This window comes from Dermochelys coriacea, chromosome 2, assembly GCF_009764565.3.
Source record: "Dermochelys coriacea isolate rDerCor1 chromosome 2, rDerCor1.pri.v4, whole genome shotgun sequence".
Taxonomy (NCBI): domain Eukaryota; kingdom Metazoa; phylum Chordata; order Testudines; family Dermochelyidae; genus Dermochelys; species Dermochelys coriacea.
In genome coordinates this window covers 216,155,576-216,172,708 of record NC_050069.1, presented here as the reverse complement: position 1 = coordinate 216,172,708, position 17,133 = coordinate 216,155,576, and the positions used below count along the sequence as shown (strand labels likewise).

Here is a 17,133-nt window from a genome sequence, read left to right as displayed (position 1 = left end):
GAACTGACATTGTAATTCTTTGTTTGTGCCATCATAATCAATTCCACCGAAATCAGTTATATTTATCCCCTGTATCCTCCATATAGGGAATGAGCAACAGAAACAGATGAACTCTTAAGAAATGAAAGATTTTGCCTGCTTGCATGCAAATGTCCATAAGAAAAAAAAGTAGATAATGAGAAAATAAACGCAAAAAACATGACAGAGGCATAATTAGTTCTCAAATAATGTTTTCTAGAATTTTAATAAGTTGTTGGTTAGGGGTTTTTTTAAATAGCCAAAGCAATTTATGTTCAAAGGTAGTATCACTTGATGCTGCAACACCTTGGCTGCAGTATTAGGCAAAGTCCTAGAGGTTTCTCTGGGTTTTCTCTTAGCACATCTGTTCAGACAGACTTCCCTCTCAGTCTAGAGTATGGGAAGAGTCCACTGCGCTAATGAATCAAGCCTCAATAAGGGATAGGAAACACCTTTTGTCCTTCAGGATTCTGAGGATATGTCTATGCTTCAATAAAACACCTGCGGCTTGCCCGGCTTAGCTGGATCAGGCTTGTGGGGTTTTGGCTGTTGGGGCTGTAAAAAATGCAGTATAGGCATTTGGGCTTGGGCTGTAGCTTGGACTCAGGAAGGAGGGTCCCAGCACACAGGCTCCTGCCTGAGCACAAACATCTAGACTGTAAATTTGATAGCCCCACAGCCTGAGCCCTGCGAGCCCGAATCAGCGGACATGGGCGAGCCATGAGTGTTTTATTGCTGTGTAGATCAATGGTTCCCAAACTGGGGTTCATGAACCCCTGGGGATTCATGAAATGTTACAGGAGGTTCGCGGAAAAAAATTCCCTAATGGCAGACAGAGCTGTCCGTAGGGACCCCCATAGGCAGCACGGGGCCAGCAGCCCGGAGCCCCTGGACTTCCAAAAACTAAGCAGATCAAAGCACGCCTATCTATCACACTGAGGAGATTTAAACTTCAAGACTCCTTTTAAGAAATGGAAAGGGAGGTGAATATTTTTTGCTGTTTTTAAAATTAAATAGGCAGCTAGTATTGTTTTTAAAATTATTATGAAGAACAAATTTAAGCTTTGTTGTAACGTGAGCTGTTTGCCTGGACTGCTCAAGACCTGAATGCTTGGTAAGGAGGAACTCTTTGAGTTGGCTTCTTAAATATCTTTATGCTGTTTCACATCTGATACTCCTTGATGAAACATAGGAGCCTTGTCTTAAAACAGGCTCATTCAAAGTGATACAAGCTACAAAAGTGAGATATTGGAAAAGTGTTGCCATTTTCATAATGTAATCATAATAAATAAATAGTGTGTAATAAGCATGTCATAAGAAACAAAATTTTATATTTCCAAGATCACTGCTTTTATAATTTATACTCAGGTAAAGGAGAAAATTCGTTTTTAGGAGGGGGTTCGCAAGACAACAACATTTTATTGAAAGGGGTTCACAGGTTGTTAAAGTTTGGGAACCACTGGTGTAGATATACCCTGAGACATGGTAAGAAACAATACCAGCGTTTAAGGCTTGTTAATCTCAAAACCAGAGAACCCCTGATCCAGAAAAGCTAGAAATATCAGCACTCATTTCCTCTTTCTCTCTCTCTCTTTTTCTTAAGGAAGTTTCTAAAAGTGTTCCTGCCAAAGATATCCTTGAAAATATAAAATTTATGAAAACCAATCTCCAGGACTAAAAGTTTGTCACTGTGATTTTCCCTAAAGATTATAGGTTATTCATGCTCCCCCCCCATTATTGCCATTTAGGGCTGGGATTTGAGGACCTGTGGCTTTGCTCTTTTTAGTACTTCTAGATCAATTTGCAGCACTGACTCAGCTGCCACTGATAGCACTAGGGTGGTAACAAGCTCCCTCCCAGCTGGGTGCCTGAGCAGCCACTATGCCCTTTGGTCACAAAGAGCAGCTCAGGAGCATGACATGCTGCATGATTCAGGAGAGCAAGATCAGCCTAAGAGCAAGGCACTGTTTCCTAATCCTGCTTCTGGAATTAAACAAAAGGCCATATTTTACGATGATTAAGTCAATGACAAATCTCCCATTGACATCAATGGGAGCCCTAGTTTCCCCATCTGAAAATGAGGATTCTAATACCTAGCTCACAAAAATGTGATGTCCCATTGAGCACTGACCCTCCAAAACTAGTCCTGCACATAGCGATGTGATCGAAATGGAGAGAGTTATCATCCCAGCTTCACTGACATTTCTCACTATCCTAACCATCCAGGCTGCTATTGTTATTAATAATGTAGCATCACACATGCACCTGGCACTTTACAAACACTCAAGGAGGCAAGGTCTCTCCTTTTGGACTACGGGCCTGATCCTGCACACAGAATACCCACCAACTTCAATAAGAGCTTTTCATGTGCAGACCTTGCAGTTTCAAGAATACAAGCCTGATCCAAACTCCTCTTTTAGGCAATGGAAACACTGCCCTTGATTTTAACAGGAATTGGATCAGTCACTAAGTTGGACTAAGAAATAAAGAAACAAAAACAGTAAAAGGTTCAGGAGCAAAGAGAACAAAGACAGGGCAAAGAGGTGATCACTTGTGAAGATTTAATAGGAAGAAGTATACCTTGGTCTTCTACTCCATGAGTTATAACTTGTACGCATTTCTCTATGCTTTGCTCTTCAGGATTTGGCATCTACTCTATTTTCATAATCATAATGTGTTCAGAGAGTAGTTTATTTTTCTTTTATTATCTTCAGTGTTCTAAAACCAAAAGGACAAGCCCCCACAACCTTCCACTACCCCTTCTTCATAAGAGTAGCAGCTATGAGAATTTAACTTGATCAGACTGGAGGAGACAAAAGAATAACTATAATCTGGAACAATTATTATTTTTTAAAAGTCATTAGCTACTGAAGAGCCAAATCTGAATTAAAATGTACTTTCACTTCCACAAATTCACTTTCCTTCTCTTTAAATTAAAGTTTGTGTTGCTCCACAGATAGACTTTTGAAGCAGAAAATTAATTAAAAATGGATACTGTAATGATCTTGGGGTTCATTAAATAACAAAATTAGTTAATGAGAAAGATTAAAACTTTAATAAAACCAACTGGAGAGCGTCTCTGGTGACCTCAGCCATGGGGTGTCCCCAGTGCCTGCCTTCAGAGCACATCTCCAAATTCCTATGTTCAGATTACTGTCCTTATGAGGGAGCATCTCTAAATTATGATCTTCTACAAACATCTCTCTACATCCTCCCTCTTAAAGAAAAACAAATTACGTACATATACACTCTTACGTACATATACACCTCTACCCCGATATAATGCGGTCAGATACAACGTGGTAAAGCAGCGCTCTGGGAAGTGGGGCTGCTTTACCTCGTTATATCCAAATTCGTGTTACCGCAAGCGGTTCCTCTGCACCTCCCCCTTACTTGCTAAAGCTCCCCCACCCCAGCCCACCTCCGCTCTCTCCCACGAGCACACCACAGCTCTGCTTCTCCCCCCTCCCAGGCTTGCCGCACCAAGATTGGCGCAGCAAGCCTGGGAGGGGGGAGAAGGAGCTGTGGCGCGCTTGTGGGAGGAGGCGGAGCGGAGATAAGACAGGGTGGAGGGGGCCAGAGGAACCGCTCCCTTCCCCAGCTCACCTCCACCTCCTCCCGAGTGCACCACCGCCGGTCCGCTTCGCCCACCCCCCGCGCCTTCCTTCCTTCCAGGCTTTCCGCATCAGCAAGCCGGAAGGGGGGGGGAGAAGCAGAGTGGTGGCGGCGTGCTCAGGAGAGGAGGCAGAGGCAGCGCAGAGATGAGCTGGGGCGGGAAGCAGTTCCTCTCCCTACTCCAATATAATGCGGTCTCACCTATAAGACGGTAAGATTTTTTGGCTCCCGAAGACCACGTTATATCAGGGTAGAGGTATATATAAACAGCTAACAACTATTTAACAACAACAATTCTCAACCCATTTAGTACATTTCCATAAACCCAATCTGTCAACTACCTAGAGAGGAGAGGTTACAGCAAATCACACTCAAGTGAATCTTTACCACTCGTTTTCCCCAAATACCCCTTCTCCAGGCAGGTTAGCAAGTCTCTAAAAGTCCTGAAAGACTCAATTTCCCACTCTGATCTTCATTGGCTTCTGCGTGGTTCTCTTGTTCCTTGACAGTTTCTCCTTTGTACCTCAATGATAAAGGATCAGTCAGATGGGAAATGCCAGAGTCAAAGTGTTGGAATTTTCTGGGATTAGTCATAAATCCCTTTGCTTACATTGAATGTGTCCCCCTGGTCTGTCTAGAGTATATAAGATCTTGGATGCAGCTGTTCTTTAATGGTACCTCTTTGACCCAAAGCATTAGAGGTGTGATTCCTCAGACACACTCCATCACCTGGGCTAAGAGATGGGAGATCATGGGCCCTTTTGTAAAAATAATATTTCTGCTTCCACGTCTGATTTTAATCTTCTGGATGTTTTCATTGTTATGAGATTTCAGCAAGATATCAGTGCTTGTTAAACATCTGATCCTTTTCCCCATTAACAGCTGAGCTGGAAAAAAGCCATTCTCCCGGGGTGTACTTCGGTAAACAAAGTTACACTTTATACAGATCACCCCTTTTGTCAAAAGTTTTTTTCATAAGATTCTTTATTGTTCATATAGCCCTTTCCACAATTCCATTTGATTGGGATTTTCATCAAAAAAAGATCAAGTCCAAATTACCCCCAATCTATGGCAAATTACCTAAAATCTGCACTGGAAAATTGAAGCCCATTATTGCTAAAGACTTCATGTGAAATTCCATGTCTGGAGAAGATTGCCTTCATGCTGGAGATCACTGACTTACTATTAGTTTGTGCAGTGTGCAAATTTCTGCATATAAAAGAATAATAATCTGGGACTATTAAATAATCCTTTGATTGCCAGATAAATAAATCAGTGCCTCAAAAGGCCTTTGTGGAACTGGATGAGGTCTCAGTGGCTCTGCCTGTTGGCATGGTTTGTATTTCGGGCAGGAAAAGCAGTTTCCTATCATATTAGCAATGCTGTGATCAATCCGCGGCCAGTACAGCATATATCGTGCTCATTGTTTGCACTTCTCAATTCCTAAATATCCTCATGGATACTCTGTAGCATTTCTTTTTGGAGGCTCATTGGAATTACAACCTTACTGCCCTTGAAAAATCACCCAATCTATCACAGTAAGTTCATGTCTGCAGTTCCAATAGCCTCTTATACTTGGACAACAACTACTTATTTCTTCATGCCACCCTTTAATGATTACTTTAAGGATCCCAACACTTCATCTTTCTCTGTTTCATCTCTTATTTGTTGCAGTTTCCTGTTAGCTAAGAGAATTGACTTTACAATCACATCTGCATACGCTTGCTTCTCTGTCTCTAAAGTTTTGTCTGGTTTCATGGGAGCCACTGCTCTGGAAAATGCATCTGCAGTGAACATGAATTTACCGGGCACATAGGTCACAACCAAATAATACTTTTGTGGCTTTATCATCATGCTTTGAATCCTTAAGGTACAGTCATTTAGAAGTTTACTAAATAATGTAATCAGGGTCTTGTGGTTCATTTCAGCTTCCACCGGCTGTCCATAAATATACTGATTAAATTTCTCACAAGCAAACAATATTCCTAAAAGCTCTTTCTCTATCTGGTTTCTGCCTCCATCCGTGATTTGATGCTTATGCCACTGATTACCAGCAATCCTCACACTTCTGTAAAATCACTGCACCTAACCCAGACTGTGAAGCATCTGCTGAGATTTTAACAGGCCTTACGGGTGCATAGACCTTGAATACTGGTTCTTGTATCAGTTGTTGTTTTAAACCTTCCCATGATTCCTCCTATTCTGCATCCCAATATCATTCATTTTTATTCTCTAGGAGTTCTCAATGCCACTGCTTTGGTAGATAGGATTAGGTATGAGTAAGGCTACAAGTTTGTCACGGCAGTCACAGAAGTCAGATTTTGTGACTTCTCCAGCAGCTGGCCTGGGGGTCATTTGAGCAGCTCAGGCAGCCCCTGGGCCAGCCTCATCGGCTGCTGCTGGGACAGTCTCAGGCCACTGCGCCCTCCTCCCCCAGCAGCAGCATGAGTTTGGGTGTAGGTGGTGGCTCAGGGCTGGGACACGGGAGGGGGTTAGGGGCTCCGGGCAGCGCTTACCTTGCCAGAAGCAGCAACATGTCCCTCCCTCAGCTCCTAGCAGACAGTTTCACACGCTGCCTCTGCCTGCAGGCACCGCCCCTTCAGCTCCCATTAGCCATGGTTCCCAGTCAATGGGAGCTGCGGAGCTGGCACTTGGAGCAGAGGCAGCACACAGAGCCATCTGGCACCTCCACGTGGCGGGGGGGGGGGGGGGGGGAAGAAGGTCCTGCGTCTAGGGGGGAGCCCCAAGGAGCCAGATAGGAGGCCTGCCAGTCCTGCCAACAACCTCCCCCAGAGCAACCACAGCGCCCCCGGGCCACCCACCCCAACCCCAGAGCACCCGCAGCACCCTCCAGGTCGCCCCCCCCCCCCCCAAGATTTAGTCAGGGGTATATAGTACAAGTCATGGACTGGTCACAGGCTGTGAATTTTTGTTTACTGCCTATGACCTGTCCATGACTTATACTAAAAATATCAGTGACTAAAATGTAGCCTTAGATATGAGATTTCCAAGATAATTAACCATTCTCAGAAACTGCTAGACATCTTTCTTTGACTGCGGACATAGCATCATTTCAATGGCGGAAATCTTCCTCTTGTCAGGTTTAAAACATTCATTGAAAATAATGTCCCCAACAAAAAAGTCAGTTCTGTAATCCCTAAAATACATTTCTCCCTATTTAGTTTGAGGTTTGTAGCTCTAGTTATATCCCGGACTTCCCAAAGTCTGCGATCATGCTCCTTTTTCGTTGAGCCCCACTGAGGCGTCAACACCATTAATATGTTCATAGATAATATGTATGGTTTTGTGGTGCACTTCTGGTACTGAAGCTATGCTGAAGGGTAAGCATAAGAATCTGTATCTTCCAAATCGGAAAGTAAATGTGCATAGCTTTGAGCTTTCTTCAGTTAATTTTAGCTGCCAAAAACCTTTGGCTGCATCCAGTTTACTGAAATATTGAGCATTTGCAAATTGAGTCAAAATCTCTTCTCTGGTTTGTAGTCTGAAATGTTCTCTTTTTATACTCCTTCACTGGTATATTTGTTCCAAAATAATCAGTTTTTATTTTTGTAGGTTCCAGTTTTGATCTTATTTTCAGGCTCTCATAATCTTGTTCAGACAGAATATTGACCTGAGCACCTGTGTCCAGTTTCAGTGGAATAATTGTTCCATTCACTGTCATAGGCAGTATCCAGTCCCTCAGTCTTGCTAGATCCCAGTATGTCTATGAAAAACTCCTCAACCAGATCGTCTTTAACTGAATTTGACTTTTCTGCATTTGGGATCTGCAGCATTTTGCAAAATGATTATTTTCCCCACATTTATGACAATGTCCCAAAGGCAACACACTGTCTGGGGCCATGCTGTGATCCACACCTTCCACATGACTATCTGCACCCAGTCTTCCCCCAGCAGTGCTTTTCATAGCAAGTGGCTCCACTCTTTGATTTGACCTATTCTGGCTATATTCTTTTGTACTCAGTGAGTTCAGCTTATTGGCTTGTACTTTCACAGTTTCTGCTGCCCTGCATATTTGGAGAGCTTTTTCTAAAATTAAGTCTCCTTCATGAAGCAGAGTCTCTCCCCCTCCCCCTCTCTCTCCACATTGCCCTTAAAGCCAGAAATGATTCTCTCTCTGACCAGAGATTCTATCAGCTCACCAAAGTCCCAGGTTTTACTGAGTTTCCTTAATTCTGTGACATATTGCTTGATGGTGTCATTAGTTTTTTGCATGCATGTAAAAATGTGTCTCTCTCAAAGGTTTAATTCCTTTTTGGCATGCAATATTCCTCAAATGTACTCAGTATTTTACTTAATTTCATACTTTCACCTTCTTCAAACTGAAAGTTGTTATAAATATCCAATGTTTCCGCCCCAATAACATGCTAAAAGAGTGATGACTTCACTTAATCATTTTTCTCCTCTGCCCCATGGCTGCTAAATACAATTCAGATCTCTGTCTGGATTTTGTCCAGTTCTCTGCAACATTGCCTGATAATTGCAGACTGGATGGAGGTTGCAACCCATTCATTTGTGGCTTTTTCCCACCTTCTTAAGCTAATCAAGCTACTCTTGCAAGGATAGGTTCCTGGGTTATCCTTGCAACAAACCCTGTTGCCAACTCTGTCCACTTATCTATTCAAGAGACACCATCATAGGACCTAATCACATCAGCCACACACACCATCCGAGGCTCGTTCACCTGCACATCTACCAATGTGATATATGCAATCATGTGCCAGCAATGCCCCTCTATGTACATTGGCCAAACCGGACAGTCTCTACACAAAAGAATAAATGGACACAAATCAGATGTCAAGAATTATAACATTCAAAAACCACTCAGAGAACACTTCAACATCCCTGGACACTCAATTACAGACTTAAAAGTGGCAATTCTTCAACAAAAAAGCTTCAAAAACAGATTCCAATGAGAAACTGCAGAACTTTAATTTGCAAACTGGACACCATCAAATTAGGCCTGACTAAAGACTGGGAGTGGATGGGTCATTACACAAACTAAAAACTATTTCCCCAGGCTAATTTCCCCCCTACTGTTACTCACATCTTCTTGTCAACTGTTTGAAATGGGCCACCCTGATAACCGCTACAGAAGTGATTTTTCCTCCTGCTGATAATAGCCCACTTTAATTGAATTGTCTCATCAGAATTGGTAAGACAACCCCCATCTTTTCATGTACTCTGTATATACATCTTCCTACTGTATTTTCCACTCCATGCATCTGATGAAGTGGGTTTTAGCCCACGAAAGCTTATGACCAAATAAATTTGTTAGTTTAAGGGGCCACAAGTACTCGTTGTTTTTGCTGATATAGAGTAACAGGCTACCACTCAAAGTTAAAAGTGGGTTAAAAGTTTGTGTTTCCCGTGAAAAATTTTAAAGGTCAGCTGTAGGCAGGGGAGGTGCTAAAGACGCTGTGCCTACTGGCACATAAGGTGTAAATCCAGCCCCTCCTGAAGGTGGGGATTGGGAACATCTCCAAATTCCTATGTAAATAATACTGTCCCTTATGAGAGAGCATCTCTAAATTATAGTCTTCTACAAGTTTCAGAGTAGCAGCAGTGTTAGTCCTTGCTTACAGACAGCCCCCCAACCTGAAGCAAATACTCACCAACAACCACGCACCACACAACAGAACCACTAACCCAGGAACCTATCCTTGCAACAAAGCCCGTTGCCAACTCTGTCCACATATCTATTCAGGGGATACCATCATAGGGCCTAATCACATCAGCCACACTATCAGAGGCTCGTTCACCTGCGCATCTACCAATGTGATATATGCCATCATGTGCCAGCAATGCCCCTCTGCCATGTACATTGGCCAAACTGGACAGTCTCTACGTAAAAGAATGAATGGACACAAATCAGACGTCAAGAATTATAACATTCAAAAACCAGTTGGAGAACACTTCAATCTCTCTGGTCACTCGATCACAGACCTAAGAGTGGCTATCCTTCAACAAAAAAGCTTCAAAAACAGACTCCAACGAGAGACTGCTGAATTGGAATTAATTTGCAAACTGGATACAATTAATTTAGGCTTGAATAGAGACTAGGAGTGGATGAGTCATTACATAAAGTAAAACTATTTCCCCATGTTATTTCTCCCCCCCCACCCCATCCCCCACTGTTCCTCAGACGTTCTTTTTAACTGCTGGAAATGGCCTACCTTGATCACCACAAAAGGTTTTCCTCCTTTCCCCCCCTCCTTCCTGCTAGTAATAGCTCATCTTAAGTGATCACTCTCCTTACAGTGTGTATGATAAAACCCATTGTTTCATGTTCTCTGTGTGTGTGTGTGTGTGTGTGTGTGTGTGTGTGTATATATATATATAAATCTCCCCACTGTATTTTCCATCGAATGCATCCAACGAAGTAAGCTGTAGCTCACGAAAGCTTATGCTCAAATAAATGTGTTAGTCTCTAAGGTGCCACAAGTACTCCTAATCTTCTACAAACATCTCAGACACCAGGAAGAGGAAAGCTCTTAAACTGGAAATAAAGTGTTGTCTCCATACTGGGAATTTCTGTAGCTACTCTTAGTCTATTTGTTTTTGTAGTGCGGAAAGGAGGAGTTCAAAACTGTGAAAGTCACTGGCCCTGCATGACATCATCCACTAAAAAATTTTTAATAGATAGTACAGAAAGCATTATTTTAATCTGGTACCACATTCCTTCCACTATATTGCAATGACAGCAATCCCCAATGTGCTACTTACATAGGTCCTATCCACAGTTGGATTCCAAGGACATGACATCTATAATCATATGTAAACATAGTAGTGGAGAGGTGTATACTTATTGCCAACTTCTGGGCAACTTTAAGTGACATTTCTTGTAACTGTGAGCAAATGAGGAGGAATCTGGGTGAACACTCTTCTTTACTCTCAATCCACACTAATCAGAAACTGGGGAAGTCCTTAAGGCTCAGTCCTTGAGGAAGTCCCTTGATTTAGGGACTACATTCACTGAGCTATCAGTCCTCACCTCTAACAAAGCTAGGATCAAGCTATAAATTAGACATAGGTGAAATTTTTAATTCAAAGCTTTTTCTCAGTGAGAAAGGCAGTTCAGGTCAACTGAAACATTCTGAAAATTCATGTCAATTTCACCAAATTGTTTAGGTTTAAAAAAAAATCTAAATGTTTTGTTTCAACCGTTTTGAAATGAAATATTTTGTTTTTTATTTGTCAAAATTTCTTTCAATTATATTTAAAAAATATTTAAAAATTGATATTGAAATGAAATGCTGAAGTGCTTAAAAAGGTTTCTTTCAATCTCTTGGTGCATGTAATACACTACCAAATATCTAAAAGGGTTTGGTGTACCATACCAGTTATGTCAACACAATGCAGTTAAAATAATCTAAAGCATGCTTTTATATTATTGTTCTCAGCCAAAAAAAAAAAAATCTCCCAAAAAAACCCTGTTCACACTGTTTTGCTGTAGAAGCATTAGCCTGATCTCAGTGAGGATTGGTAAAAGAGTCTGACTGTCCTATCAATCACTAACGGCTTGATCCAAAATCAATTGACCTCAATGGGCTTTGAATCAGGCCCCAAAAAGGAGTACTATATGCATCAGGACTGACTGAAATAAAAACTGTAAATGTTATCTCTCAATTACAAACTACTATACCTGTTAAGAGTTTTCAGAAAAGTTAAAATTATACATAACATAATTTAGTTAAGATTTTAGAAAATTAAGCTGATACATCAAATTAAATGCAAGAAACAACAAATGCTAATCCCATGTCTGTCTGTGGCTGGCAAGTGAATCACTGATATATTTTATAATTTTCACAAACCATCTCAAAAATATGTTATACATAAAAATGTTTAACATGTTTGAAAAAAAACAATTGGAGCTTGTTTAACCCTTTCTCAGTTCCCATGAAGATATTACAGTATCCAATATGTCTTTTCATTTCGTTTTACAAATATTATTGTGGATCTAAAAGCATGTAGCTCTGGCACTATTAATGTGACTCTTGTGCTGACTGATTCCCTAGCACTCTCACTGTGGCAGCCAGCATTGTTCTAACTATACATATCATGGTAATAAAAGCCTTTAATATACATATTGTATCATTCCTTATTACTGTTACAATATTACACCTGCCAGCTCATTTAAACTGTCAAAATATTTGTGTATGTTCCTATTCTTATTCCTTCAGTAACTGCTAAATCCATAAGCCCAAACATTCACCTTGTTTAAAGTTCAGGTTTTTTTACAATTTTTATCCTTCTGAGAGTGGTATTTGGTTTAAGACTCAGATTTAGGGTACACTGGAAACATATCCTGTAATCTAATTCTGCCATATTTATATCTCCTCCTCTTTTCTCAACATTAGCTTTACTATTTTCAGTAGTTGGATTCTGAGTGAAATGGTTCAAACCCAGCCAAATTTGTGAGACACTGTGAAAAAAGTTGTACCGGATGTCCAAGTAGTGTTTCTTACGAAGCTATACATTTTAAATTAAGAAGTCTTGAGCACACTTTGAAAAATGTTCTTACCAGTGTCATCATCCAGTGAGAACACTTTCACCTGGTTAGAGTTTCAAACCAAGGGTTATATCTCGCAGACCCAATAGTCTCTTGAATAAATTATCTTTACTGTGTGAGAACTTTTATTACTGATACAAAGCACCTGGAAGACATAACATCCTTTTGTTTCATACAACCCAGATTGGGTAAAATAATTTACTTTATAAAATCCTAGTCCTCCCATTAATGCATGCAAACAGATTCCACTGAAAACAACAGGACTCACACATTCCTATTTTCAACACTTTCAAATCCCTACTGTATCTTCATATGTCTCAACACTGGAAACCATCCTCCTGGTAAAGAGCTGGATATGCTCCTTTTAAAATGAATTAATATTTCCCTGCATCCACCAGAGGCTAATGCAGTAGTACAAGCCAAGATACTAGTTTCACTGATGGCTGAGCATGCTACCTCTACACCACTTCCAAATCCTGCATGCCTGTGAAGTGAAACAGTAAGCTTAACACCATATGGCAGGCAAATTGGCTTCCAGATAGTCCACAATCCTTTTGGCAGAAGTGTTTCATTCCCATCCATGAATAATCAGTATAGGTAGATCTTCCCAAACTGAAAACCCTATATGTTAATAAAAAACTTTTTAAGCCATCTATGCTAAAAAGATAATTTACTTAGAAACCAAATCTTTGGGGACAAAGTCTAATTCAAGTTGTCACATGAATAAAAAAAAAATTCAGTTATCGTAGAATACAAAAAGAAGGAGTACTTGTGGCACCTTAGAGACTAATTTATTAGAGCATAAGCTTTCGTGAGCTACAGCTCACTTCATCGGATGCATTTGGTGGAAAAACAGAGGGGAGATTTATATACACACACAGAGAACATGAAACAATGGGTTTATCATCACACTGTAAGGAGAGTGATAGAGACTGGGAATGGATGAGTCATTACACAAAGTAAAACTATTTCCCCATGGTATTTCTCCCTCCCACCCCACTCCCCACTGTTCCTCTGATATTCTTGTTAACTGCTGGAATTAGCCTACCTGCTTGTCACCATGAAAGGTTTTCCTCCTTCCCCCCCCTGCTGTTGGTGATGGCTTATCTTAAGTGATCACTCTCCTTACAGTGTGTATGATAAACCCATTGTTTCATGTTCTCTGTGTGTGTGTATATAAATCTCTCCTCTGTTTTTTCCACCAAATGCATCCGATGAAGTGAGCTGTAGCTCACGAAAGCTTATGCTCTAATAAATTTGTTAGTCTTTAAGGTGCCACAAGTACTCCTTTTCTTTTTGATCACTTAAGATAAGCCATCACCAGCAGCGGGGGGGGGGGGGGGGGGAAACCTTTCATGGTGACAAGCAAGGTAGGCTAATTCTAGCAGTTAACAAGAATATCAGAGGAACAGTGGGGGGTGGGGTGGGGGGAGAAATACCATGGGGAAATAGTTTTACTTTGTGTAATGACTCATCCATTCCCAGTCTCTATTCAAGCCTAAGTTAATTGTATCCAGTTTGCAAATTAATTCCAATTCAGCAGTCTCTCGTTGGAGTTTGTTTTTGAAGCTTTTTTGTTGAAGTATAGACACTCTTAGGTCTGTGATCGAGTGACCAGAGAGATTGAAGTGTTCTCCAACTGGTTTTTGAATGTTATAATTCTTGACGTCTGATTTGTGTCCATTCATTCTTTTACGTAGAGACTGTCCAGTTTGGCCAATGTACATGGCAGAGGGGCATTGCTGGCACATGATGGCATATATCACATTGGTAGATGTGCAGGTGAACGAGCCTCTGATAGTGTGGCTGATGTGATTAGGCCCTATGATGGTATCCCCTGAATAGATATGTGGACAGAGTTGGCAACGGGCTTTGTTGCAAGGATAGGTTCCTGGGTTAGTGGTTCTGTTGTGTGGTGTGTGGTTGCTGGTGAGTATTTGCTTCAGATTGGGGGGCTGTCTGTAAGCAAGGACTGGTCTGTCTCCCAAGATCTGAGAGAGCGATGGCTCGTCCTTCAGGATAGGTTGTAGATCCTTGATGATGCGTTGGAGAGGTTTTAGTTGGGGGCTGAAGGTGATGGCTAGTGGCGTTCTGTTGTTTTCTTTGTTGGGCCTGTCCTGTAGTAGGTGACTTCTGGGTACTCTTCTGGCTCTGTCAATCTGTTTCTTCACTTCAGCAGGTGGGTATTGTAGTTGTAGGAATGCATGATAGAGATCTTGTAGGTGTTTGTCTCTGTCTGAGGGGTTGGAGCAAATGCGGTTATATCGTAGCGCTTGGCTGTAGACAATGGATCGAGTGGTATGATCTGGATGAAAGCTAGAGGCATGTAGGTAGGAATAGCGGTCAGTAGGTTTCCGATATAGGGTGGTGTTTATGTGACCATCGCTTATTAGCACCGTAGTGTCCAGGAAGTGGATCTCTTGTGTGGACTGGTCCAGGCTGAGGTTGATGGTGGGATGGAAATTGTTGAAATCATGGTGGAATTCCTCAAGAGCTTCTTTTCCATGGGTCCAGATGATGAAGATGTCATCAATGTAGCGCAGGTAGAGTAGGGGCATTAGGGGACGAGAGCTGAGGAAGCGTTGTTCTAAGTCAGCCATAAAAATGTTGGCATACTGTGGGGCCATGCGGGTACCCATCGCAGTGCTGCTGATTTGAAGGTATACATTGTCACCAAATGTGAAATAGTTATGGGTGAGGACAAAGTCACAAGGTTCAGCCACCAGGTTAGCCGTGACAGTATCAGGGATACTGTTCCTGATGGCTTGTAGTCCATCTTTGTGTGGAATGTTGGTGTAGACGGCTTCTACATCCATAGTGGAAAGAGGTTTTCCTCCTTTCCCCCCCTGCTGCTGGTGATGGCTTATCTTAAGTGATCACTCTCCTTACAGTATGTATGATAAACCCATTGTTTCATGTTCTCTGTGTGTGTATATAAATCTCTCCTGTTTTTTCCACCAAATGCATCCGATGAAGTGAGCTGTAGCTCACGAAAGCTTATGCTCTAATAAATTTGTTAGTCTCTAAGGTGCCACAAGTACTCCTTTTCTTTTTGCGAATACAGACTAACACGGCTGCTACTCTGAAACCCGTAGAATACAAATTTAACATGCCAACATAAAGCCTCAGGACAATCTTTTGTATTACATTTCAATTTGAAGTAGACTTAATGTTGAATTAACAGTGAAATTATGTAGAAAATTTCAAACAGTAAGTACTTACATTCTGCATACTTCTGAAGTTGAGAAAATTCTGAAGGACTGAGGTTAACCCACTTCTCTCGGTTCATCATAATGGTGATAAGGCTCCTTATTAAATATCAGAAAAATGTGCCATTTGACCCACGTGTTGGTCGCTTGCAAATTCCACGTAGTTTGGTAGTTTCAATTCACAGAGTTTATAGAGAGTTAGAGAGTTTATAGACATAGAATCCGTCTATATACAATGTTTGACGGTATAAACTGTTTTGAATATGTGGCTTCAATGACGAATTACAGCACTGTTAAAAGAAGAGGGAAAAATAGTTAAAATATACATACCAAGTACAAAATTGGTATACCTTTTGCTAATAATGATGGGATTAATAGTTGTTCAAATATATTAATATTCCAAAATGACTACTTTCTACTTGTATTTCCAAATCTCATTTTTCATTAGCTATGTAATGCTAATTAATTTTTAAAATTATGATTATAATTAGAGTTTTAATCTTTATATGCCATCTCTAAAAAACAATTTTTAGCATAAATATAGTTACATACGATGGTTCAATTCAGGCAACAGGATAAAACTAGTGCCCAGTCTCAATCCAACTTTATGCAGTTTTCATCCCCAATCAGACAGGATGGCAAGCTTACTAATGGGGTACACTGGATGGGTAACAGTAGTATTAAATGGGAGAGTCGGGCTATGGTAATGATGAAGATGGAATTCAGACAGGAGAAGACCACTTTCCCTTTCATCGTGTCAAAGAAGAAGAGGAAAATTAAATGAAGGACAACAGGAGAGGGTAATGCACTAGAAAAGAAAGACAAACAAATGTTTAACAACAGACAGCATCTCCTTTCAGTCTCAGGCTTGATTACGGTATCTGGGTAAACCAATTCAGAAATCAAGAAGAGAAATGAGCAATAGGGTAGGTCTAATTCACCTAATGTAAGATAATTTTAAAAAATTAAGGGTCAATCCCAAATTAAGTTATTTTTAGACATTAGTGCAATACCATATCACCTTGAAGAATTTTGAATCCTGAATTACACTGCAGAATGTCTGATCATACTTAGGGCTCGTCTACACTACAAAGTTAAGTCCACATAAGGCAGCTTACATCGACCTAACTATGGAGGTATACACACTACAATGTTCCTCCCACCACTTTAACTTGCCTGATACGCTGACCATCTCAAGGAGAGGTGCAGAGCTTAAGGTGACATAGTTAGAGCGACACAGTGTCAGTGTAGACACTGCATTGCTTAAGTGGCCTCCAGGAGGTATCCCACAATGCCCACTGAAATTGCTCCGATCACCGTTTTGAACTCCACTGCCCTGCAGCCAGGTACACATGTAGGCGGCCCTCTCTTTTAAAACCCCAGGAAATTTTGAAATTGCTCTTCCTGTTTGCTCAGTGTGAAGAGCTCAAATGGCATGTTCAGCTGGGCAGTAGCTGGCTCCATGCAACAAACAGGCTCCTGCCTGGGAGTACCTGTGTAGTAGTGGTGGATCTGCTGAGTTTGAGGGGAGAAGATGCTTTGCAGGCACAGCTCCACTCCAGCTGCGGGAATTTGCTCAGGGCATGGTAGAGAAGGACAATGATAGGGACATGCAGCCGTGCTATGTAAAAAAAAACAAAACAAACCCAAAGAGCTGCAACAGGGAGAGCAGAAGGCAAGGGAAGCAAATAGTCACTCCGGTGTTGAGCTGCAGACAAGCCGCTTCTACAAGGAGGGGGCTGGGGTCAGGTGTTGGTATAC

General features: G+C 41.3%; 1 protein-coding gene across 1 annotated transcript in view; it reads right to left on the bottom strand.

Moving 5' to 3' along the window:
• DGKB (diacylglycerol kinase beta) overlaps positions 1–17,133 on the bottom strand; it is a 519,697-nt gene that overhangs the window by 442,184 nt on the left and 60,380 nt on the right. Inside the window, 1 exon segment of the mRNA XM_038392537.2 lies at positions 15,386–15,662. Within this exon segment, the coding sequence (XP_038248465.1) occupies positions 15,386–15,455 (70 nt within the window). The 5' untranslated portion in view covers positions 15,456–15,662.